General features: G+C 35.6%; 1 protein-coding gene across 4 annotated transcripts in view; it reads right to left on the reverse strand.

The window, feature by feature from the left end:
- Window positions 1–27,903, reverse strand: part of LOC100063282 (E3 ubiquitin-protein ligase ARIH1) — a 188,252-nt gene that overhangs the window by 143,012 nt on the left and 17,337 nt on the right. The window contains exon 2 of one of the 4 annotated variants that reach the window (XM_070233823.1): window positions 15,174–15,241. The exons of the other annotated variants lie outside the window; for them this stretch is intronic. Within the exon in view, the coding sequence (XP_070089924.1) occupies window positions 15,174–15,241 (68 nt within the window). The remainder of the gene's footprint in view (window positions 1–15,173; window positions 15,242–27,903) is intronic. 4 annotated transcript variants of the gene reach the window in all.

The following is a 27,903-nucleotide window of genomic DNA, read 5'->3' on the forward strand; positions in this document are numbered from 1 at the left end:
ATCTATAAGAGCTAATATGTGAAAAGAAGTCTCTTAACTGATCCTAAGTTATGTTTATTTGTAAAGAATATTTAGACACTGTTGTGTCCAGCTATCCCCTAGAAATGCGACTCAACAATTTATTTAAAAAACAAACAAAAACTCTGAATTTGGTAATAGATTTTCACAATAGCATTTGCCTACAATTGAAATAGTTAGTCACTTAGATTTAGTCATATGTAAAATAAGGGCAATACCGCTATCATTTGGGGGAATTAACTCTAGTAGTATCTACTAGAATTGTGAGGCTGTAACTTGGTGGTACCCAATATACTACATTCTCTGCCACTACCCAGAGTGCTTGGGGAAAAATATTCCAAGAATTGGTAAAAGTCTCAACTTGCAAAGAGAAAAAAGGAAGAGGAGGGGAAATGTCCTCTCTGACTTGATGGTGCCAGTGTCTTTTCTGTGTTTTATTGAGTTCCAGTATCAAAAATTGGGTCCATCCAAAGGTTCCCAAACTTGTTATTGGTTTATCAAAAATTACTATGGAAAGGTCTGTTAAAACACAGATTCTCAGGCTCCACTCCCATATTTTTATTTAATAGGTTTGGGGCAGGGCCTCCCCAAAGGGGCGTTAATCATCAAAGGGATTCAGAAAATCAGACCAGCAGTCCCCCAGGGTAAAGAAAACATGACTTCTTTTCTATTTTTTAGCTCATCCTTCAAAAGTTTCTGTGTACGTATATACGTTTGTTTAATAATATGTATACAATACTAGAGGTACATACTCCAAGGTTTTACCCAATAGGATATTACTGAAAAAATCTGTCTAAACCACACTGGCATGATAATGCCAAAATATCTATGCCAGAGCTCTATGCTATCTATGGGGCAGGGGATATTTCATAATACTAACTAAATAAATATATTCAGGTTACTATTTCAGTGCAACTGACTCAAGTCATTTATGTGCACTGCATATGCAGAAAGCTGATGGGGGAATAGTATTTACTGTGCATCTACTGTATGCCAGGCCCCTGTATACCTTATATACCTCATTTAATTCTCAAAGCACTCTGTAAGGTAAATATACTTACTTTCCATACTATGACTGGGTTGCAAAAGGTTACAAAAGTTACCCAATATCATGCAGCTAATTAAGTGGAATAGTTGTGAATTCTAGCTTAGAACAATCTGGATCTAATATTCCTTGGATCATTCTATGTAGTAGAACCTAAAGGAAAATTAAGGATCTCATTTAGTCATGTCCAAATATCCTTCGCATCCTCCACCAAAGGGTAATTCAGGGCAGGATGAGGAGGGGATGGCAGACAGCTAAGAGGAACAAGGGAGATTTCTGAGGGCTGAAAATATTCTACTTCTTGAATGTGACGGCTAGTTATATGAGGGAAAACATTTATCAAAAACTATACACTTAAAAATGGGCACACTGAGTCATATAAAAGTTATACATCAATAATGTTGACTTATTTAAAAACAAAACAATCCGGCTTCTGGTCCTGGCCAAGATGAAGCAATAACCTCACTGTAGCATTTCTCTCTCCTACTTATTGCAATTAAAAACTGGACAGAATACAACAGAGTACTCCGAAAATTAACTAACAGCAGGAATATTAGGGAGGAAAGTGAAGAACAACAAATAAGGTAGTGGTGGGTATCCTGTTTGATCTTTTCCTTTATTTCCTGGCTTTGACCCAAGGGTGGGTCAATTAGGGAAAACTGTTGTAGTAGGCAGGATCAGCAAAAGCTGAGAGAAGTACACGTTTTTAGTTAGACAACTAGGGCAAAAGGGTCCTGAAAAATAAGAGTTTTTTTCTTTTTCTCTTGTTTCTCTGGGCCCTGTCTCAAGGCCAGTCCCAGCCATGAAACTAAACTGCTACAGAGTGATCCCAGAAAACCACAAGAGAAAACTCATCACTCTGAATAAAGGAATCAGAAAGAGGGCCCCTGTTGTGAAAAGAAGAGTTATGAGGGAATCCCTATAATTTTCTTTTCTTTTTTTCTCTTGCCACTTCACCTCAAGGCACGACAGGCAGGAAACTAAAACTGACAGAACTCCATGCTTCTGGCTAGAGAAATGAAGAAAGGATCTCTGGGAGCCAGAGAGTATAAGGGAAATCACTTCAATGAGAGAGATGGATAAGTAGATTCCTAATTCTGTGCATGAACCAAGTCCTGGGCTCACCTGCAAGCTGTGCACGTGCGGAACACAGCCAAAGAAGTATAGGAGAAGCTTTCAGAACAGAGCTATGCTGTAAATCACTGCCCAAGGCCTAGATCAACCTAAGTGGGAATGGGAGGGGCAAACTTAACATAGCAAAGTCTTTGAAAACTGAATAGAAAATGGAACCACTGCCTATATAAAGGGAGAAAGAATTTGGAGTTATAACCTAACTGGGTTGACTCACTTACTAAAACAAATACAAAATCCTCACTACTCTCTTAAGGATTTTAACGGGACACAGAATCTCACAAAATAATATTCCAAATGTCTGGGATAGAATCCAAAATTACCAGACATAGCAAGAACAACAAAAAAAATTCTGACCAACTGTTAAGAAAAAAGACAATTAATAGATGCCAACCCAAAAATGACCCAGATATTAGAATGATCAGACAAAGACTTTTAAAGCAGCTATTAAAAACATGATCCATTAGGTAAGTATGAACATCTTAAAATGAATGAAAGAAATTCTTAGGAAAGAAACATAAATTATAAAAAAGAACCTAATGGACATTTTAGAACTAAAAAACACAAAGTTCACTGGATGGGCTCAATACCAAAGAAGATGACAGAAGACTCAGTGAACTTAAAGATATATCAATAGAAAATTTTCCAATCATAACAACAGAAGAAATATTTTTTTAGAAAAAGAGCAGTCTCTCAGGGCCTTCTGGGATAATATCAAAAGCTGTCAGCCTAGAATTCTATATTCAGTGAAAGTACGGTTCAGGAATGGAGACAAAGATATTCTCAGAAAAAAGAAAAGTAAAAGAACTCACTGTCAGCCAAATTGCTCTAAAGGAAATGCTAAAAGAAGTTCTTCAGGTGGAAGAGAAATGATACCAGCGGGGAACTTGGAACTTCAGGAAAGAAGGAAGAACAGAAATGGTAAATGGGTAAATATTACAGACTATTTTTTCTTCTCTTATGTTCTTGAAAACATATAAAATTGCTGAAACCAAAAATTATAACATGTCATGACGAGGGAAAGGGTTAAATGTATATAGATGTAACACATACGTTGCTAGTGTTGTGAAGGGTTGAATGTATACAGATATAACACATTTGTTGTTAGTGCCATGGAGTCAATTCTGACCTTCTAGTGACCCCGTGTACAGCAGAACAGAACCCTGCCCATTTTTCCGTGACATCCTCTTAACTTCCAGCGCTGTATTAGCCCATGCTACATTACTATTTATAAGGTTTTCATAGTCAATGTTTTCAGAAGTGGGTGGCCAGGTCTTTCTTCCTATCTGCCTAGTATGGAAGCTCTGCTGAAACGGGCCCACCATGAGAGACCCTGCAGGTATTAGAAAAACCGGTGGCATAGTTTTCAGCATCACAACACACAGCCACCACAGTATGACAACCAACACACACGTGGTGTGGCTCCCTGACTGGGAAATGAACCCCAGCTGTGGCAATGAGAGTGCTGACTCTTAACCACTAGTCCACCAGGGATAGCTATAACACTTATGACAACTGCAACATAAAGGAACTGGGGGAAAAGTCATCCATATAGTTGTAAGGCTTCTATGCTTAACTTGGAGTGGTAAAATATTAATTCTAAGTAGAATGTGAAGTTAAATATTTATATTATAATCTCTAGGGCAACCATTAAAAAAAAGACCAAGAGATAATGGCTAAAAAAGCCAATACATATATAAAGTGGAATATTTTAAAAATTTCTATCCAGAAGAAGGCAGAAAAGGAGGAACAAAGAGAAATGAATTTAAAAGACCTAAATCCAACCACCTTAATAATGACATTAAATGCAAATAATAAAAAAAGAAAGCCGTTTAAAAGACAGAGACAGCTATACAAATATTGAATCATTATGCTGTATACCTGAAACTAATATAATGTTATGTCAATTCTTTATGCTGCTAAATGAAAATAAAAAGAAAGAGACAGCTTAGTTTTTTTTTAAAGGCAAAACTATATGTTGTCTATTAACAATCCTTTTTTTTCTTTTTTCTTTTATTTTTTCCTCTTCTCCCCAAAGCCCCTGGGTACACAGTTGTATATATTTTTTTACTTGTGGGTCCTTCAAGTTGTGGCATATGGGACGCCGCCTCAGCATGGCCTGATGAGCAGTGCCATGTCCGCGCACAGGATCCAAACCGGCGAAACCCTGGGCAGCCGAAGCGGAGCATGCAAACTTAACCACTCAGCCACGGGGCCGGCCACAACAATTCATTTTTCAATGTAAAGATATATAGAGACTAAAAGTAAAAGGATGGGAAAAGATATATCATGCAAAGCACTAATCAAATGAAAGCTGCAGTGGTTATATTTCTATCAGATAAAGTAAACTTCAGAACAAGAAAAACTACTAGTGATAAAAGAAAAATCTCACAATGGTAAAAAGGTCAATTCACCAAGAAAACATAGCCTTAAATTATGTTTAAATTATTTACCTAACAACAAAGCCTCATAATACACAAAGCAAAAACTGAAGGAACTAAAAGAAAAATAAACAAACCCAGAATTATACTTGGAGATTTCAACACTCCTCTCTCAGCAATCCACTGAACAAGCAGACAGACTATCTGTAAATTAAATCACCTACAAAATAACCCAAGGGTCAAAGAGGAAGTCTTGAAGAAAATTAGAAAACATCTTGAACTGAAAAAAATGAAAATACAACATAAAATTTGCAGGATGTAGCTAACATTGTTTAAGGGGAAATTTGTTGCATTAAATGCTTATTAAGAAACAAAGAATGGTCACAAATGCTTTTATAAAAAAGGAAACTAAACCCAAAGCAAGCAGAAAGAAATAAAGAGCAGAAGTCAATTTCAATGAAATTGAAAACAGAAAAACAAGAGAAAACAAATGAAATCAAAAGCTGGTACTAAAGATCAAAAGAACTTTAGTAAAGACTAATAAACATTAAAAAGATAGACACAAATGGCCAACATTAGAAATCAAGGAGTGAAATATCAGTACAGATCTTATAGACTCTAAAAGGATAGTAAAAGAATACTACAAATAACTCTTTGCCCATTAATTCACAACTTAGATGAAACCGACCAAGTTCCTTAAAAGATATAAACTACTAAAATTCACTGAAGAAGAAACAGGTAACATGAATATTCCTACATCTATGAAACAAACCAAATGAGTAGTTGAAACCTTTCCACGAAGAGGGCCCAAGCCAAATGGTTTCACTGGTAAATTCTACCAATCACTTAAGGAATCCCAAAATATCAACTCTACACAATTTCTCTTCTGGAAAACAGAAGAGGAGGGAACACTTCCTTGGTATCAAAATCAGACAAAGACATTACAAGAAACTACCACATGAACAAAGATGTAAAAATCCTCAACAAAATGTAAGGAAATCAAATCCAGTAATATATAAAAAAGATAATTCACTACAACAAAGTGGATTTATCCCAGTGTTGCGAGGCTGATTAAACATTCAAAAAACTAATAAATGTTAATTGATCATATTAACAGCCTAAAGAAGAAAAACCACAGGATCATATTAACAGGATGCAGAAAAAGTATTTAGCAAAATTCAACATCCAGTGCTCATAAAAACTCCCAGAAAATTAGGAATAGAAGGAACTTCCTTGACTTGGTAATCTATTAAAAAAAATTACAGCTAACATCATACTTAATGATGAAAGACTATATGCTTTTCCCCTAAGATATGGAACAAGGCAAGGACGTCATTTTCACTCTCCTATTCAACAGTGTACTGGAAGTCTTACAAATCCAGTAAAGCAGGAAAAATAAATAAAAGGCATAGAGAGTACAAAGCAAACAATAAAACTGTCTCTAGTCACAGATGACACAAGCGTCTATGTAGAAAATTCCATGGATCTACAAAAAAGTTCCTAGAACTAATAAATGAGTTTAGCAAGACATACATGTTTATATATACATATAGATATATACACACACATATATAAATCACCCATATTTTTATATACTAGCAATGAATAACTGGAAACAAAAAAATTTTTAAAGCACCATTTATAAGGGCACCAAAATAGGAACTATTTAGGCAAAACTTTAACATAGTATGTGAAGTATCTGTATGCTGAAAACTGCAAAATACTGATGAAGCAAACAAAAAAGACCTAAATAAATGAAGGCTTATACTATCTTCATGGGTTGGGAGACTCAATGTGGTTAAAATATTAATTCTTCCCAAATTGATCTACAGATTAAACTCAATACTAATCAAAATCCCACTAAGATTTTTTGGTAGATACTGACAAAATTATTTCGAAACTTACATGAAATAGCAAGGAAACTAGAACAGCCAAAATAATTCTGAAAGGAATATCACTTGATTTCAAAATAAACTATTAAAGCTACAGTACTGGCAAAAGGATAGATACACAGATCAAAGGAACAGAACAGAAACCAGAAATAGATCCACCCAAATATGGAAAAGTGATTTTTTACAAAAGTATAAAACAATTCAATGCAGAAAAACAGTCTTTTCAACAAACAGTGCTGGAATAATTAAGGCATCTATATTTTTAAAAAATCAACTTTAACCTATACCTCAGACTATGTAAAATTCAAAATGGATCACACCTAAAAGTAAAACATAAGACTAAAACTACTAGAAGAAAATCTTTGGGACTTTGGGTTAGGCAAATAGTTCTTACATAAGATATCAAGAGTACAATCCCTAAGAAAAACTGATAAGTTGGAATTCCCCAAAACGAAAAAAATACTGTTAAGAAAATGGAGAGACATGCCAAAGACTGGGAGAAAACATATGCAAATCACGTATCTGACAAAGGATTCGTATCTAGAATATATATTTCAAAAATCACTTGAAACCTTGCAAGAAAACAAAAACCCAATTTTAAAAATAGGCACAAGATTTGAACAGGCACTTCACCAAAGAAAATCTATAGAGACATGAAAAAGCAAATGAAAAGATGCTCAACATCATTAGTTATTCTGGACCCACAAACTGAAGCCACAATGTTACCACCACATGCCTATTAGAATGTGTGTGAGGGAGAGGGGGAAACCAATCTGAAATCCCAAATGCTTCAGATTATGTGGTGCAACTGGAATTCTCATACATTGCTGTGGGAATGCCAAACAGTAGAACCGATAGGAAGAAGTTTAGCAGTTTCTTATGAAGTTAAACATAATTTACTACAACCCCAAATCTCACCATTAGGAATTTACCCAAGTGAAATGAAAACTTATGTTCACCTAAAAACCTATATGAAAATGTTTATAACAGCTTTATGCATATCTAGCAAAAACTGGAAATAGTCCAAATGTTCCACAACTGGGGAATGGATAAAGAAATTGTGGTGCATCCTCACAATGAAATAGTACTCAGGAGTAAAAAGAACTATTAATACATACAACAATATGAATGAATCTCAAATGCAAATACTAAGTGAAAGAAGCCAGCCTCAAAAGGCTGCATATTGTATGATTCCATTTATATGACACAGTAGAAAGGCAAAACTACAGGGATGGTGTACAAATGGTTGGGGGGTCAAGGGGGACAAATAGGGCAGAAGCAGGGAATTTTTAGAGCGTAAAGATGCAACTGTTGTCTAAGTTAACTGTGGTGGTGGTTACACAATTCTAGATATTTGTCAAAACTCATGGAATTGTACACCCAAAAGTATAAATTTTATTGTATATAAATTACAATATAAAATTGAAATATTAAATTACAAAAGTAATCTAACCTGCACTGGAGCACCTATAATGGCATTCTGACTATTAAAAGTACGAGTGTCAAGGGGCTGGCCCCGTGGCCGAGTGGTTAAGTTCGCGCGCTCCGCTGCAGGCAGCCCAGTGTTTCGTTGGTTCAAATCCTGGGCGCGGACATGGCACTGCTCATCAAACCACGCTGAGGCAGCGTCCCACATACCACAACTAGAAGAACCCACAACGAAGAATATACAACTATGTACCGGGGGCTTTGGGGAGAAAAAGGAAAAAATAAAATCTTTAAAAAAAAAAAAAAGTACGAGTGTCAAAAAGGCAATGCTGAACAAAAGGAGCACAAATGTGAAATTATTCGGTGCCAGGCATTTTATATTTCATTTAATCCTCACATCAATACTTTATACAAGGTAAGCAATACTTACATTTTACAGATGAGGTTAGAGAGGTAAATGACTCGATCCAAGATAAAACATGCTGACAGGATCTGAATATTAGGGAAAGTTTATAAACGTTTATGCCTGTAGCACCCCCCTCAAAGATTCTGATTTCATTGCTTTAGGATGGGGTCTGGTCAAAGGAGAGAAATCCACCTATGTGTGCTACCAAAATTTATAATTAGTTTAATGGAGAGTCAGTTCAAGCTCTTGGTTGAAATAAAGTCTCTTCATCCTATTCTTATTGGTGTTCTTAATTTTTTTTTTTTAAGATTGGCACCTGAGCTAATATCTGTTGCCAATCTTCTTCTTCTTCTTTTTTTCCCCCCTCCTTCTTCTCCCCAAAGCCTCCACTACATAGTTGTATATTCTAGTTGTAGGTCCTTCTGGTTGTGCTATGTGGGACACTGCCTCAGTATGGCTTGATGAGCGGTGCCATGTCCCCACCTAGGATTCTAGGGCCACCGAAGCAAAGCACGTGAACTTAACCACTCAGCCGGCCTCATGAATGGGTTTTATAATACAAAAAGAGTAGTCTAAGATGCAACAGCAAGAAAAAAAAGTTTTTTATTCCAATTAACATACATAGAAAGGAATCCAAAGACTAGCTTATTTATCTCAGAATTTGATCTGAAACAATTAATAGATTATAGACTTCATCTCAAAACTCAGTTTGATGATTTTCCGACAAGAAAGGACTCATGTTTCTATATCGTATCTATCTTGCTTAATCTAGGAACTCAAGAGAGCTGCTCATGATCCAAATTTTATAGATTATTGTTTTGTAATGACTTCTTAAGTAATATTAGAAACCCAAAAGCCCTAAAGTACAAAAATTTATTACAGAAAGAAATACCTCCAACACCGACAACAAAAGGTAAATAAGCAAACATACTCATCCATCAAAGACAAATAATCCAACAAAAAAATGAAGAATTTATGAATTCACAGAATATAATTGGCTGAAAAAACAAAAAAAATACTCAATCTCCTTAATATAATGCATGTTTTTAACCTACCACAATGGCTAAGATCTTAAAAACTGATAATATCCAATGACAACAGTATGGGGAAATGGCCTAAGATACCCATGAAGCTAGGTGATGTACACAACAAAACAGTCTAGCTGCTGCCTTTGCCACAAATATCTGTTGATAACGCAACCCAACAAAATAAAGGGGGAGCAGAAAAGGGAAGAAAGATGAACTCCTTTCAAATCTCTTGCACACACATTTACCTAACTGCCAGCAACTATTTCACATCCAAAACCCTAAATGCAAAATACCCCAAGAAAAGTTGTGGCTTTCTAGCCTAGCAATACAGAGAGGTACTTGCAGGGCTGAGAAAGACAATCACAGAATTCCCATATGGCTTAAAAGATATATGCATTTAAAAAGAATTTACAACTAAACAACACTAATCCTCAAAAGTTTTCAGTTCTGAATATTACTTCTAAGCTACTCTCAGGAAAAGGAAGGTAAAAGAGAAAGGAAAAATGTCGAGGGTAAGGTTCTTGAGAGGCTTTCCCATTGAAGATATTTTCTGGAAGAGTACTTTACCAAGAATTTCACACTTTTCACTCTCTACCCTTGTAGATTATTTAAAACAAAATTTAATACTGATAAGTTTTGATCCACTATAATTCTGTAGATCCATGATACTTTACTTGAAATTTTTCTGAGATAAGCATCTGAACCACAAATGTAATCTTGATGTACCAAAAGTTGTTAATGAACGCACTTAGCCAACTATCCATTAATAATAACACTCAAATGGCTTTGCTGTTCTTTATTTGCCCTCATACATGCATTTTATGAAGGAAATTACTTCATTCTATGACATCTCAAATTTGGAGAGTCAAAGATTTCACCTTTAGAGAATGTCAAGAGTTTAATTAGAATTTAATAAAATAAATAAAATCTTTCTGTAAATGGAAGGAAGATACTATCACTGTGTATAATCATTTGACTTATTCTGTAAAAGTTCAACTGCAAACCATAAGGGGCAGGTGATGGAAGGGACATATTTATATAAACAGTAGAAAAAATATGTAAGATAAAACTTCTATTTCATATCAGAAAAACAAACTCAAGACTTTAAATAGCACTATATGCTTTAGCATCTACTTTATCAACAGCCAAGTCACCTCCAACAAACACAACCCTAGTATTAAACCTTTACCATTACATCAGGCCCCATTCAGACATGATTTTCTTGAGTCTTGGTGCCCTAACTGGCTATTCCTTGAGGGAGGAAAAATCCTACAGATTAAAAAAGTAAGAAGTAAACCAAACATCTGAGTGACTTCAAGGTACCATCCACTTCACTTAACACAACCACTAGCCATCTTCAAACTATGAAAACAAAGCATACAAGAATTAAATTAGTTCTGTCAAGTGAACATTGTTAAGAAGTCTTGTAAGTGATTATCTCTTCCTCTGGAGGGACTTAGAAAAAGAAATATATATACATCCCCAACTACTACTTAATAGTAACGAATTTTAACAGTATTTGAACTCGTACTTTCTCAAACCTTATCTTTTAACTAATATCCTTCCATTCCAACCACAGCAATTCAAAACACCCATCACTAAGTGGTACAATTCTGATTAGCAATTCACTGCCTACTTGTTACTTACTCATACCATCACTAAGTGGTACAATTCTGATTAGCAATTCACTGCCTACTTGTTACTTACTCATACTTTATATATGTATATATGGTATACAAAATTTGGTACAAGAGTATAACATAAGTGAGATTATTTGAAAATCATAGTCTTATTTTATTTAAAAAGTGTGGAAGTTTTATTTAAGTAAATTTGTATCTCACAAACCATTTTGCAAGAAAAACCCCATTTAAAGAAAAAGCCATTGTAGATTTCTTCAAAAGCTCAAAAAGTAGTCATAAATCCAAATGACTTTGAAATAGGCACTAAAATACTCCTGTATCGTTTAAAAAAAGTTATAACCAAGCAGTAACAGGCCATGTACATCTCTAGTACATCTCTTGCCAATTTTTCTCAAAATGCACAGCTCAACGATTAAGAGACGAAAATGAAACGTGACATAAACAACTGGAATCTTTTTCCCTTCTTAAAGGCTTATAATGAACACATGGACTAAGAACATTTCCATATATATTTGCTGAGGGGATTTTAAAGAGTGAAAATATCACTAAATGTAGACCTTTGACAATGGGATTGCACTTCATCACTGTTTTAAATTTTTAAAAATTTCCTGTATGTGCATAGTTTTAGAAGTTAATAATAACATCAAGGTTTAGCAATAATTTTTGCCACATCTCAAGTCGCTACTGATTTCCAATACTCTGAGGCAACCATTTTAAATTCTTTTAGCTATTTCTTCTGGTACTTACATTTATCCTAAATAATATGCTTATGCTCAGATAGTTACTATCTTTCCATTTTAGATACTATCACCTTCCTTGTGAAAGATGAAGACTTAGCATTCCTACATGCAGCCTCCCCCCAATCTTTCTTATAAAATTTTTCTATTGCTTTTATTTAAGCTACTATCCATTGATTCTAACAATTAACTAACAGGAATTCCAGAAAGAGAGCAGAGGGAAGGCAATTACCAAAGCAGTATTATAAGTTAATTTCCCAAAGCTTTAAAAGGACGCAAGTCTTCCAGTTGAAAGAGTTCACTAAGGGCCCAACACAATTAATCAAAAGACTCACACTTTCTCAACTCCTCAGAACATCAACAATAAAGAGAAAAAGCTGAAACTTAAGGGGGAAAAAAGTCTTAAAAAAAAAACAAACTTAAGAACAAAAAAAGAAGCAAGAACCAGAGTGGTATTAGACAGTTGAGTGTAGAAAGCAAACTCTTTCATAAACATTCCACTATCAAGTTTTCCAGCTAGCGAATCTAGCAACCAAATTCGAAGACAAATTAAAGACATTATCAGGGCCACCATGAGTAATATTCTAAGAAAAGTTATGTAGGAGTTAAATTAAGGATACAGTCCAGCAAAATGAGATTAGATCAAGAAAAAGACACGGATCTAAGAAATAGAGGCTCCAACCCAGGAATACAGTGATGCAAAGTTCATGGCTAATAGCTATACAAGAGGCTTAGTGTTAGTGGGAAGGGCATCCTGATTAGTAAAGCAGAATGGAGGGCTCCAGAATGAGTATAAATACAATCCAAATGACCTTGATACCAGAAGCATTGTCCTCAGGAAGGTCCAGAGCATTTGACATTAGGCCTAGTACAAAAAAAAAATAGTAATAATAATCCTAATACACTGCTTGGACTGTCAATGAATGATATAACCATAAAAACATTGTTCAATGGTGTCACTTTAAAAAAAATCAAGCTATGAGCAAATTAAGACTTGGTTATGATCACAAGATGAAAGGGTTATGATAACATAAAAGTATAGATGGTATAAGATGGGAGTCTCAAAGGTAAGGAAAGAAAGGAAGAGGAAAGAGATTATGGCAAAAGGTGATGGAAAGGAAAGAGGTATATTAGTTAAAGTTAGAAATGCAAACATCTGGAGACATAACAGCTCTACTTTTTCATCTGTTACCACATACCACGTATTACTGTTTTTTTAAAAACAAATAATAGATTGGAGAAAAGAGCTACAATAACTATCATACATTAAGAACTCATTAAGAAAAGGTGCAAAGGATACAAAAAGGCAATTCAGAGAAATGTTAAAACAATCAAGTAATATTTTCTTTATCAGACTAATAAAAATGTTAAGATTCTTAAAAGTATCAGCACAAGCATAGAAAAAATGATAGTTCATACACTGTTGGTGCAAAGATAAACTCAATAACCTTTTTTGAAAAGTTTTATTTATACAAACTGTAAATCTCTATACCCAAAGTCCAGCAAGCCCACTTCCAAAGTTAGGATAGAACAAGAAAGGAAAAGGAAGGGATGGAAAGGAAGGAGACACACAATACAGAATGAACAAAATGTCCCACAATAGGGAAAATCATAAACTGATATGGTCATATTAGAAAATACTGTACAATTGTTAAACACATAGTACGCTGTTGAAGGAAAAAATGGTAACTTGCAGAATAAAGTGGAATTGGAGCAGGAAGTGGGAAAGAGCACAAATATAATTCATTATTTTTTCCTAAAATAAAACATTTCAATTGTAGATTAAAGTTTATTGACATAAGAAAATACTACTTTAAAAAAACCCCAAAACTTAGCAATGATTTAGATCCAGTTGAACAGTTCCCATCTTAACCTCCTTACTAAGAATCTCTTTTCATAAAGACACAGATTAACCAAATTTTATAAAGGTACCACGAATATGCATTTTAGAAAGGAGAAAACCGAAAAGTAGCAGTTACTTCTGAAATGTCAATAGTGGCAGAGTCAGAATTAGAAAGAACCTGGGTCTCTAAAATTTTAGAACTATTTTGCTTTATATTGAGTTGGACTGCCAGATCTGACAATATTGAAGTAATTATAGATGCATGACTAATATTCACTTTAATATTGCCACACTATAAAATGGAAAAAGTGATTTATGATCTATTCAGACCATGAAATACCTAAAATACATTTGAAAGAAGGTGCTAAATATGAAATACGAAAGTAAAAAAAGTTAACCAAAAAGGTTTCCAAGACCAAAACAAAAGCCACCTTAAACACAAGAAAACATCTTGTTTTAACAGTATTAATTCAAAATACCTCTACTACGGTATACCACTGATGCTTCACTTCAAAATAGATTTCCACTATCAAGAAACTTAGAGTAAACTAGATCTCCTCAAATATAGTATATAGCGTTTATTAAAGTATTAACTACTAACATCAGCCTTTTGGGCCAGAATTTAGGCTGCACATAATTAAGATCTTAGGTTTCACAGTCATTTTGAAAAACCAGCAACCTTCACTGAAAACCAAACAGGAATTTTCATCTGTCTTTTCATTTTGGAAGTCTTGAGAAGCACGAATTAACCTATTTAGAAAAACACAGTCCCTTTCTTTTGGAAGCATAACAGCATAGAAAATGATGCCAATATCTGTATCACTCAGCTATCCCCCCATATTATACAGCCAATACTACAATATAAATAAGCAATCTAACACTTTATCATATCATACATAAGCCTTCCATGTTTACACTGTATTGCCAAAGTTCTTAAAACTTGCCTGTGATTTAGGTCTTAGGATACAGTTTAAAAATCCTATTGCTCTCCCATTCTAACCTAGCATTTGAAAAAAGAAAGAAAGAAGCCAGGAATTGCTACTATAACTGCTATTATTTAGCAAGTAAATGGATACAAATATCTAAGTAAATAGTACAAATATTTAAACAGAAATCCTTAAGTTTCCTTACAGAAGTTAATAAGAAACCTGGAAGACTTACATTATTTCCATCAAATATTCCAGAAGTGGATATATAAATATTAACATATAAATATACACATATGGCCAGATCAATCTATCCTTCCTGCTGCTTTTCCTCCCACAGTTTTACAAATGGGATCCTTTGTCATCATAGTTTCTGAAAATCAATCAGGTCCATGAATCAAGCAAATATCATTAATATCCTCCATTTAATCACTTCTTTGATTATTCAGCATTTTAATAAAAGACAGTGGCAAATGCCAATTTATTTTGTTGCCTAAGTGCCAAGTAAGCTTCTGGTTTAAAAAATAGTAAAACTGTGCCCTTTATAAATAGATATGTCAAATCTGTCACATCAGAACAGGCTTTCCATAAAAATTTACAAGATAAATGGTGTGCCCTTAAATAATGAAGTACTTGGTGCGAATATGTGCGCACACATGTGTGTTTAATGACTTGTCTTTGTAATGATTCTGTCCTACCTTTGCTGCTGCAGCCCGCCTGTCCTTTGCATCACTGAATTCATACTTCTGGAAGTACCCAATATGCACTGTAACAGACAGATGGACAGATCAATGGGCCACAGCGGCAAAGGCCAGATAGATTTGATAAAAATTAAAATCAAGGTATATAAAGGGGAGGGGAAAACCAGAAGAAAACATATCTACCTATATTCTATAGTATAAAATACCTGAACTTCAGGTCTGCAACCCTCCCATACACATACCCAAACAAACTATTCTTGATTTCCATATTATTCCCTTTTTTCAAGTAGAAATAGTACCAGTGCAACAAGCAAAATAATCAGTATTTTTAATACCATCGACAGTTACAAATACAGCAGGCACTTCTGTGACCATGCCACACAATTTCTTCAAGTAGAAGTTGCTCTTTAATACATAAGAAACTATTTATGATATCCAAAGATGACTTTCTATGCCAAAATTAAAATGGCAATTTGATACACACTGAAAATTTCTACCATAATGCTAAGGTCTGTGTGATAAGAGTATACTTGGAATCATTAAATAAAAGTCCTATTTCAGCATTTTACCATTCTACATTTTCCTATCTATGTAAAAATGGTTGCGAGCACACCTAGATAAGATAATTTTGGGGGCTTAAAAGAACATATAATAGTGCCATTTAAGCCAAGTACCAAGATACAGTAAAACATTTATATACAAAACCAACAACATCTTTAAAAGCTATGTAGTCTTTCTGTTACCTCAAATCCATTCAAACAAGTATTTACACTTCAAGAAGCTTCTGAAAGTTACTTTTTAAAAAACACCTTAATATCTCAAAATGCTGGCTTCGCTTAAGCTTGATCTTACATTCATGTAAAAGCCATTTTAATTTAATCAAATATTTTATTTTGTAAGCATCTAAAATAATGTAGATTCATGCTACATGTTTAAGAAAAATTGAGGGGAAATGTTTCCCCTTTTATTTCAAGGGGATCTAATCATTTACACATTTCTTATCATAATCCCTCAAAAACATAAGGAGGTAGGGAGACATGATAATCACATATAATGCATGATCCTTGACTGAATCCTGGACTAGAAGAAAAGCTATAAAAGACAACTGGGGAATTATGAATGTGGTGTGCATACTAGATTTTTTCTACAACTTTGTTCAGATATAATTCCTAAGCCATAAAATTCACTTACAAAGTCATAATTCAGTGGGGGTTTTTTGTTTTTAAATATTGGCACCTGAGCTAACAACTGTTGCCAATCTTCCTTTTCTTTTTTCCCTTTTTCTCTCCAAGTCCCCCTAGTACATAGTTCTATATTTTAGGTGTGGGTCCTTCTAGTTGTGGCATATGGGATGCCGCCTCAGCATGGCCTGATGAGTGGTACCATGTCCGCACCCAGGATCCGAACCAGCAAAACCCTGGGCCGCCAAAGCGGAGCACACAAACTTAACCACTCGGCCATGGGGCTGGCCCCTCAGTGGTTTTGATTATATTCAGAGTTATGACACATAGTTGTGTCAACCATTAATTTTAGAACATTTCATCATCCCAAAAAGAAACCCCATACCCATGAGCAGTCACTCCCCATTTTCCCCTTCCCCCAATCAGCCTCTGACAACCACTGATCTACTTTTTGTCTCTATGGATTTGCCTATTCTGGACATTTCATATAAATGGCATAAAAAAGTATGAGGTCTACTGTAACTGGTTAATTCTGTCATTCAGTTTTACTTATCCAGGAAGGCCAACACGCTGAGAACTTGTCATGGACATCAAATAGGGCTGTTTAACTGGGGGAATGGAGAGGAACTATTAATCCAGGAAGTTAGTTAAATGAAGGTTGCTTAAAGCTTCAACTACACTATTATAATACATGTTAAAGATGAGGAAAGAGAATTTATTAAAATTAAACAACTGATACAAAGTTATACAGCTAATAAAAGACAAAGCTAGAACTGAACTTAGTCTACGTGGTGCCAAAGATTTAACCAACCACTAAGGTATTTTCCTTCCTAATAAAATAATTCACCAATTCTCACTGATTCTACCTTCTACTATCTTGAATATCTCTCCCTCCTCTCCATTCCAGCCTTACTAACCTCATCATATATTTCTTGCTCAGATTACTGTAATAGACTTCTCACTACTATCCCTGCTTCCTATTCTCATTTATTTCCCATACCGCCAGCAAACTGGCCTTTCTAAACACTAGTTCCATATTAATCTAAAAGTTTAAAGTTTTTGGCCGTAGGGCATAAAGCCATTTCATTTAGCATTAAGCTAAAGCCTTTCATAAACTGCCTACCTGTTTGGCCTGTTCCTAGAACACTACTTCCTAATAATTTTAGCAATATTCAATTCCTTATTGTTCATTCAACATACCAATCCATTAATAGCTTCTGCCTCTGTATATTCTATTCCTCCTTTCCTCTGTCTGGAATACCATCTACAACCCCATCTGCCTAGTGAGCTTCTATTCATTTTTCAAAACTAGCTTCAGATCCACTTCCACTAGCAGGATTTGTCAGTCCTTCTAAGAAAATAGCATTCAATATTCCTTCTCTAGCCTTGTAACTCTACTGTTGTACATATCACTGTATTATAATTTATTTATACACGCCTCCCTCGAGAGTTGTCCAGTATCTGTATTCCCCCAGTACAGTGTAGCAGTGAAGAAAATATCTGTTAGTAAAAAGCTATCGAGTATTCTACCTATATACTGTTCCCAATTAAACTGAAGCATTATTTTTAGCAACCCATTAACCTTGGAAATGCATAAAATAACCATAACATCATAGTTAGGGTCCTAAAAGAAGGGAAAAAATTGGGTTAGGGGAAGGGTGGAGGTTCTACTTTTAAGAGAGAAATATTAAGAATGGAGATATTAATAATAGCGATTGCCTCTGAGGGATGGAACCAGGTAGTAGTTAAGATACTTAAATACGAGATTTTTTACTTTATCTTTTGTACTTTTTGAATTTTAACCGAAGAATACACATGCCTAGAATACTTGAAATACTAAGGAAATAAATGCTTAGAATACTAAAGCTGTTTTTTTGTTTGTTTTTTTTAAATCACAGGTTATGGAGGAGAATTCAGTCATACTGGCCTCAGCACACAACTTACTTACGTACTTTGTTTTGGTTACACAGAACAAAGAAAATCCTGATTCACAAAAATAAGAAGTTTGTATTGCAACTTCAGGATATTCTTCACTTAAACAGACCCAGAAGCTTAAAAAATATACTCGAAAACATTTTACTCAGACCTAACTAGTTAACATTGTGTAGCAACTGCTTTTATTTTTCTAAACGCAGTGAGAGGAAATACACAGAGCTCAAAACCCCAAACTATTAATAACAGAGTAACATCAAGATGTTACCTATTCACTTGTTACTGCAAAACCTGCCACTGTTGGCAATGAGGGTGTTAACAAACATCTTTGCCTTGTCCCACATTTATTTAACTGAACAAGGTGCACATGCGCTGCCCTAGTGTTCTACCTCATGTAACTTCGCTTGAGCAGACATGCAAAGGTCTGAATCCAAAATATCAGCGCATAATAATCTTCTTAATCAACAATCCATAAGAAGTAAAGCAGGAACTTTTTCTGGATTCCACACAAACAAAAAAAATTAGCCTAAATAAAGTTTAATGCATTGGTAGTCTCCACTATGTTAAAATCATCTTTAAAATTGCAGAAAGGTTATCACGAGGAGATTAGAATAAGGCAGGTTCAAGTAAAAAGTTACAGAAACAGATATTAATATATGGAAGAACTTGAAATCAGAGCTGTTCAAATATGAAATGTGCTCACTTCTACAAGCAGCTGTGGGGGTGTATGTCACTATAGAGGTTTAAGAATAGGCTCAGAGACCACTTAACAGGGAGGCAGTACTTGGTAAATGGTCAGTTAGGATAATTTTTAAGATCCCTTTCAGCCTTGTTAATCTGACTTTATGGGAATAAAAAACTGTGTTGAGGTGGCACCCACATTCCTCTCCTTCAGATCCACAGTTGCGTGTTACTTGAAAAGCAAGGACCATGCTTTCCACAGGCTTCTACTTTTTAAGAAAAATGTGGAAGAGATTTAGAGAACAGATATGAATGAGGAAAAAAGGTTTTAAGTTTTCAAGATTTAGAAATCATCGACCTCCTTCCGGAGGTACGTCAGTATGATAGCAGACTGAGCTCCTCCCTTAGACTCTCCCCCTAAGATACAAGGAAAAGAACATTCACAAACCAACAGAGAACATTCACACAACACAAAAGACATCTGAGAGACCCAGACAGCCATATGTCGGAAGGAGGAGGTAGTGGACACCCTGGGGGGGGGGGGGGGGAGGGGGAACGGAAGGAGGTAAGAGGATCTCCTCTCCCTCTCCAGGAGGAATCCAGGGCACGGGACCATGCATGGCTCTGAGAAGAGGAGGGAGGGGTGACTCTCCACAAGAATGCCTTCTCTCTCCAAGTTCCCTACAAGCCCATGGGACACTCCCCCCAAAAGGAAGCTAAGCTGTTGCAGGAGTATCTTCATCAAGCCAGCACCCCAGGAGAGCAGATAGTCAGGGCAGAGAAAGAACATCTCTGGGATCGCACATGAAAGAAAACGGCCCTCCCCCATGCCAGGTGATCCAGCTCAGCCAGTCACCCAGAGAGCCCCCACATACATTAAAAAAGCAGCAGCTGTAAGAAAGCAAATTGGCAATCGTAGAGGGGCCCTATCACCACAGATTCCAAAAGACAGGCACAGAAGCCAGGGCTCAGAGTACACAGCTCCTGACTGCCCCGCCCCACAGTGGCAGCAGGTGGAATCTGTGACGAGGTACTATCACTACGCAAAAGCATAAATCTATGCCATCAAACACATGAAGAAATACATTAATATATATTCCAGACCAGAAGGAAAATGACAAGTGCCCAGAAATCAACCCTGAAGGCACAGAAATTTACAATCTAAATGACGGAGAATTCAAAATAACTATCATAAAAAAACTCAATGAGTTACAAGAAAATACAGATAGTTCAATGAAGTCAGGCTAAAATTAATGAACAGAGAGAATTCCTCACAAAAGAAATTGGAACTATTAAGAAAGATCAATCAGAAATACTGGAGATGAAAAACACAATGGATGAGATAAAGAAAAATCTGGACTCCCTGAATGACAGAGCTGACATTATTGAGGACAGAATTAACAGTCTGGAGGAGAAAATATAGAAATGTTTCACATGGAGGAGGAGAGAGAACTAAGACTAGAAACAAATAAAGAAACTCTCTGAGAAATATCCAACTCCATCAGCAAATGCAATGTAAGGATTATAGAATTCCAGAGGGAGAAGAGTGGGAGAATGGAGCATAAAACTTGTTCAGAGAAATAATAACCTGAGAACTTCCCAAACCTGAGGAAGGAGCTAGAAATAAAAAAGAAGCTATATATCCTAATTATATCAATGTAAAAAGACCTTCTCCAAGGCATACAGTAGTAAAACTGGCAACAGTCAAGGACAAAGAAAAAATATTAAGGGCAGCAAGGCAGAAGAAAATAACTTACAAAGGAGCCCCTACAGGCTAGGAGAGGGTGGAACGATATATTCAAAATTCTGAAAGACAGAAACTTTCAGCCAAGAATACTCTATCCAGCAAAAATATCCTTCAGATATGATAGAGAAATAAAAACTCTCCCAGATAAGCACAACCTGAGGGAGTTCATCGCCACAAGACCCCATATCCCACAAGAACTGATCAAGAAGGCCCTCACACCTGGAAGGAAAAAAAAGGAAAAAGAAAAAGGGTTTACAAAGCCTTGAGAAAGGAGATAAACAGGCAGACAAAATCAGAAAACTGCAGCTCTCTATCAGAACAGGTTAGCAAACAATATAACATTAAAGATAACGGGAAAGAAAACATCAAAAATAATTCTAATCTCGTCATTTTAACCACAAACGCACAACACAAGATGAAATAAGCTGTGACAAGAACAACTTAGAAGGGGTAGAGGAAAGGGATGGAATTGGCTTAGACTAAGGAAATAAGAGGCTATCAGAAAATGGACTATCTATGAGATTTTTTATACAAACCTCATGGTAACCACTAAACAAATAATCAGAACAGAGACACAAATGATAAATAAAGAGAAAACTGAAAAAACCATCACGGAGAACTACAAACTGAAATGGCAGTCCAAATACGCAGGACAAGAAACAAGGGAAACAAAGAACAAATGGGAAACGAGACCTAAAATGGCAGCATTAAGCCCTCATACATCAACAATCGCTCTAAATGTAAAGGGATCGAATTCTCCAATCTAAAGACAAAGTTGGTGGGATGGATTAAAAAACAAGATCCAACAATATCCTGCCTCCAGGAAACACACCTCAGCTCTAAAGACAAACAGAAGCTCCGAGTGAAGGGATGGAAGATGATACTCCAAGCTAAGGGCAAACAAAAGAAGGCAGGTGTTGCCATACTTATATCAGACAAAGTAGACTTCAAGATAAAACAGGCAATGAGAGAAAAGAGGGGCAGTATACAATGATAAAACAGACACACAACTTCTAAGACATTACACTCATAAATATATACACACCCAACACAGGAGCACCAAAGTACATAAAGCAACTATTAACCAATCTAAAAGGAGACATTAACAACAATGCAATAACAGTAGAGGACCGTAACATCTCACTTACATCGATGGCCAGATCATCCAGAAAGTCAACAAGAACATAGTGGAATTAAACAAAAAACCAAGCCAGATGGACTTAATAGATTAATAGAACATTCCATCCAAAAACAGCAGAACACACATTCTTCTCAAGTACACATGGAATATACTCAAGGATAGACCACAGGTTGGGAAATACAACAAGACACAATAAATTTAAGACTGAAATCATATCAAGCATCTTTTCCGACCATAATGCTATGAAACTACACATCAAGTACAAGAAAAAAGCTGCGAAAGTGACAAATATGTGTAGACCAAACAACATGCTACTGAACAACCAATGGATCATCGAAGAAATCAAAGGAGAAATCAAGGGAGAAATCAAAAAATATCTGGAAACAAATGAAAATGAAAATATACCATATCAACTCACATGGGATACAGCAAAAGCAGTCCTAAGACCTTAGAGAAATTCATAGCAATACAGGCTCACCTTAACAAACAAGAAAAATCTCAAATAAGCAATCTTAAATACTACACCTAACAGAATTAGAAAAAGAAGAACAAAGCCCAAAGTCAGCAAAAGGAGGGAAATAATAAACATTAGAGCAGAAACAAATGAAATTGAAACAAAAAAACAGCAGAAAGGATCAATGAAACTGAGAACTGGTTCTTTGAGAAGACAAACAAAATTGACAAACCCTTAGCCAGACTCACTAGCAAAAAAGAGAGAAGGCTCAAATCAATAAAATTAGAAATGAAAGAGGAGAAATTACAGAACTACAAAGGATCATATGAGAATACTATGAAAAAACATATGCCAACAAATTGGACAATCTAGAAGAAATGGATAAATTCTTAGACTCATACCACCTCCCAAAACTGAATCAAGAAGAAATAGAGAATCTGAATAGACCAATCACAAGCACAGAGACTGAAACAGTAATCAAAAACCTCCCGAAAAATAAAAATCCAGGACCAGAGGGCTTCTCAGAAGAATCCCACCAAACATTCAAAGAAGATTTAATACCTATCCTTCTCAAACTATTCCAGAAAGTTGAAGACAGAACACTTCCCAGCAGATTTTACAAGGCCAGTATCACCCTGATCCCAAAGCCAGAGGAGGACAACACAAAAAAGGAAAATTACAGGCCAATATCACTGATGAACACAGATGCAAAAATCCTCAACAAAATATTGGCAAACCAAATACAGCAATACATTTAAAGGATCATACATCACTATCAAGTGCAATTTATACCAGAGACGCAGCGATGGCTCCACATCTGCAAATCAATCAATGTGATACACCACATTAACAAAATGAGGAATAAAAACCACATGATCATCTCAATAGATAAAGAGAAAGCATTTGACAAGATCCAACATCCACTTATGATAACAAACTCTCAATAAAATGGGCATACAAGGAAAGTACCTCAACATAATAAAGGTCATATATGACAAACCCACAGCCAACATCATACTCAGTGGGAAAAAACTGAAAGCCATCCCTCTGAGAACAGGAACAGGACAGGGTGCCCACTCTCACCACTCTTAACACAGTATTGGAGGTTTTGGCCAGAGCAATAGACAAGAAAAAGAAATAAAAGGAATTCAAATAGGCAATGAAGAAGTAAAACTCTGTTTGCAGACATGATTTTATATATAGAAAACCCTAAAGAATCCATCAGAAAACTATTAGAAATAATCAACAATTACAGCAAAGTTGCAGGGTACAAAATCAACTTACAAAAATCAGTTGCATTTCTATACTCTAATAATGAACTAATAGAAAGAGATACAATCCCATTTATAATGGCAACAAAAAGAATAAAATATCTAGGAATAAATTTAACCAAGGAGGTGAAAGACCTATACAAAGAAAACTTTAAGACATAATTGAAAGAAATCAATGATGACATAAAGAAATGGAAAGATATTCCATGCACATCAATTGGAAGAATAAATATAATTAAAATGTCCATACTACTTAAAGCAATCTACAGACTCAATGTAATTCCAATCAGAATCCCAATGACATTCTTCACAGAAATAGAACAAAGAATACTAAAATTTATAGGGGCAACAAAAGACCCCGAAGAGCTAAAGTGATCCTGAGAAAAAAGAACAAAGCTGGAGGCATCACAATTTCTGACTTCAAAATATACTATAAAGCTATAGTGATCAAAAGGGCATGGTACTGGTACAAAAACAGACACACAGATCAATGGAACAGAACTGAAAGCCCAAAAATAAAACCACACATCTACCGACAGCTAATCTTTGACAAAGGAGCTAAGAACATACAATGGCAAAAGTCTCTTTAACAAAAGGTATTGGGAAAACGGGACAGTCACAAACAAAAGAATGAAGGTAGACCATTATCTTTCACCATACACAAAAATTAACTCAAATGGACCAAAGACTTTAAGGTAAGACCTGAAACCATAAAACTCCTTGAAGAAAATATAGGCAGTACACTCTGTAACACCAGTCTTAGAAGGATCTTTTCAATTACCATGTCTACTCAGGCAAGGTAAACAAAAGAAAAAATAAACAAGTGTAACTTCATCAGACTAAAGAGCTTCTGCAAGGCAAAGGAAACCAGGAACAAAACAAAAAGACAACCCACCAAGTGGGAGAAAATATTTGCAAATCATATATCCAACAAGCGGCTAATCTCCAAAGTATATAAAGAACTCCCATAACTCAACAACAAAAAAAACAACCCGATCAAAAAATGGGCAGAGGAAATGACCAGACATTTTTCCAAAGATGATACACAGATGGCCAATAGGCACATGAGAAGAAGCTCAACTTCACTAATCATCAGGGAAATGCAAATCAAAACAACAATGAGATATCACCTTACATCCATTAGAATGGCTATAATCACTAAGATAAAAAACAACAAACGTTGGAGGGGATGTGGAGAAAAGGGAACCTTATACACTACTGGTGGGAATGCAAACTGGTACAGCCACTATGGAAAACAGTACAGAGATTTCTCAAACAATTAAAAAGAGAAAAGCTGTACGGCCCAGATATCCCACAACTCTTTGGTATTTATCCAAAGAACTTGAAATCAACACCCCTATGCTGACTGCAACATTATTCACACTAGCCAAGACATGGAAGCCACCCAAGTACCCATCAACTGATGGTTGGATAAAGAAGATGTGGTATATATATACAATGGACTACTACTCAGCCATAAAAAGACGAAATTGTCCCATTTGCAACAACATGGATGGACCTTGAGGGTATTATGTTAAGCAAAGTAAGCCACAGAAAGACAAGCACCATATGACTTCACCCACATGTGGAAGATAAACTAACACATGGACAAAGAGAACAGATGACCAGTTACCAGAGCAGAAGGGGGTTAGGAGGTGGGCATAAGGGGTAGAGGGGCACATTTATACGGTGACTGACAAATAATAATGTACAGTTGAAGTTTCACAATGTTATAAACTATTAGGACCTCAATAAAATTTTCTTTAAAAATTGTGTTTACTCTGGTATGCAACAAACATTACGCAAGTTTACTGTCATCCTTAATTTTTTTAGCTATTGGTTATATACTTTCATTCCTAAGGGTGACTAGAGGATTTTTGTGAATTTTCATCCTTTTGACTTTACAGTTGGGTGGAATGAAACATTATAAGTCAAGTTTCAGACTGTCATATATTCCGAGGACCCAACTATAACTATAGCAATGCAATATAAGTTGAGATGATTACAGAAACAGACAAAATCTTTAGAGCCAATGAAATGGAATTATTACCTTTAAAAAGTCAGACTGGTGAGTAAAACTATATACATACTTTCTCTTCAAAGGAATATTATTCCCATATTAAATAATAATCTGAGGCCCACTCTACATTTTCTCTTCATAAGAACTGAAGTGATGAACAGTAGGTTGAAAGATAAAAACATTTCCTTACATTTGAGTTTAAATGGTGAGCATCAGTAATAAGCTCCTCTGAGAACTTCGCAAAAAACTACTTTCTCATTATTGAGCAAAATAAGTCAGCTATTTCCCCTTTAAACACATCAAGCATTTGTTATCTAGCACATCTGTAACAATTTCATAATGCTAATCTTCCAGAATCTCTTGGTGCTTCTGTCAGAAGGAGAACGTTAGGCTTTGTGGACCAAAGGTCTCAGTTTGTAATTTCATACATAGATCATGAACAAATTTTATATAATATATGTGTTCTACAATGTAGGTCAAGTAGTGAAATTATTTAACATTAAAACTTTTTTTTTAATTCCTACATTGGACTAGAAAATAGTAAATGTTGTAATAGCAATTTTGGCTTGAAATTTTCTTTAGGATGGCATATACGCACACTGTAAAGTTTAAAAAGGGCATGTAGTAGACTTCTGACTTTATTACACTCTTGTTTATTATTTATTTGAATTCACAAGCCATGGCAATGAAGTCACAAGTCAGAGCCCATTGATTCAGTCTGTGTAACTCAGTTTCCTGGGGCATAGAGCTGGATGGAGAAAGGTAAAGTGGATCTGGAAAGACAAACAGAAAACACCAAGCACACAAAACAATTACATTCAAAAATGTCTTATATTTAAAGATATAAAATACTGAGCTCTGACCCCAGCAATGAAAACCTGAGCAAGTTATTTAATTTCTCTAAGAGCAAAAAACAGAAACTCTATTAGAGAATGAGAGAAGAGTTAATTCAGTGAAGTCAACAGAAGAGGAATGTGAACAATTCACAAATGAAAAAAAAAGAGATAATACCTAAAATCAATACTAAATCTCACTCATATTTGACTATTTATTCAATGTTTATTTATCAGCTGTGTTCCAGGAACTGTGATGGCCAACGGGAATACCAAAATTAATACACTGATCCTACCCTCAAGGATTTCAGAGTCTATTTAGCGGGTAAATAAATAATAGAAGAGCTTTCTGTTTTTTGGTTTTGGGGGGTTTTTTGTTGAGGAAGATTGGCCCTGAGCTAACACATGCGCCAATCCTCCTCTATTTTATATGGAGGTTGCTGCCACAGCATGGCTTGATTAGTGATGTAGGTCCACACCAGAGATCTGAACCCACAAACCCTGGGCTGCCAAAGCAGAGCACACAGAACCTAACCACTATGCAACCAGGCTAGCTCCAAGATGAGCTTTTCAAAATAAAAGTATATACAAAATTCTGAAACCCACTCATAGGGAAGGATTCAAAGAAGAAATGATGTTTAAGGTTGGTCTTGAAGTCTGAATGAGTTCATCAGGGAAAAGAATTTGAAGCAAAAGAAAAAGCTTTACAAAAGCACAGAGAAAAATTTCACAAGGAATTATCATTGTTTTGTTATGCCAGGATGAGTGTGAAGAAAAGCCTGATCTACCATGCTAAGGAATCTTTTATCCTAATCTGCATTCTCTTGTAACCTGGTATTGGGACTCCTAGGCTAAGCAGCTTCCTCCGTATTCACTATTTCCTATCTCATTCCCACCCCACTGCTTATCATGAATGGTAAAGATTTGATACACTTTCTCAGGCCATAAACTTAGACCAAGTATGAACATTTTTGACACTGTCATAAACTGAACAGAATGACCACCCTGTAAGAAAAGGAGACATTCAGCACTCCCTGAAAAATCTGTGGTGACCATACTATACTCACAAGGCCCCATTTTCCATCAATATCATCCTTTTCACATTCTTTCAATTTTTCTTATTTTGCCAATGAGAGCCTTCTAATAACTTCTAATAGCTTCTAACAAGACTCTGCTTATTCACACAAAGGTCGATATTTTCCCTCTTTCCTAAAAACCAACGAGTCTCTTCGGAAGGGAGGGCTTTCCTTAAGCAAAAAGGGGTCAACACACAACAAAAGTAAAACACACCAGGGTTGACCTGGTGTAAAAATAACATTTCAAAAGAGAAACTGGTAAAGTGTGAGATTTCCGGGTAATGGCAATACACTAAGATTGTCAACTTTGAAAACTAGGCCAGGGCAGGTCCAGAAATCGGCAATAATTGAGATCAAGCTACACATGGGATAAAAGTGGGCATGATGGGTT

Source organism: Equus caballus, chromosome 1, assembly GCF_041296265.1.
Source record: "Equus caballus isolate H_3958 breed thoroughbred chromosome 1, TB-T2T, whole genome shotgun sequence".
Lineage (NCBI taxonomy): Eukaryota > Metazoa > Chordata > Mammalia > Perissodactyla > Equidae > Equus > Equus caballus.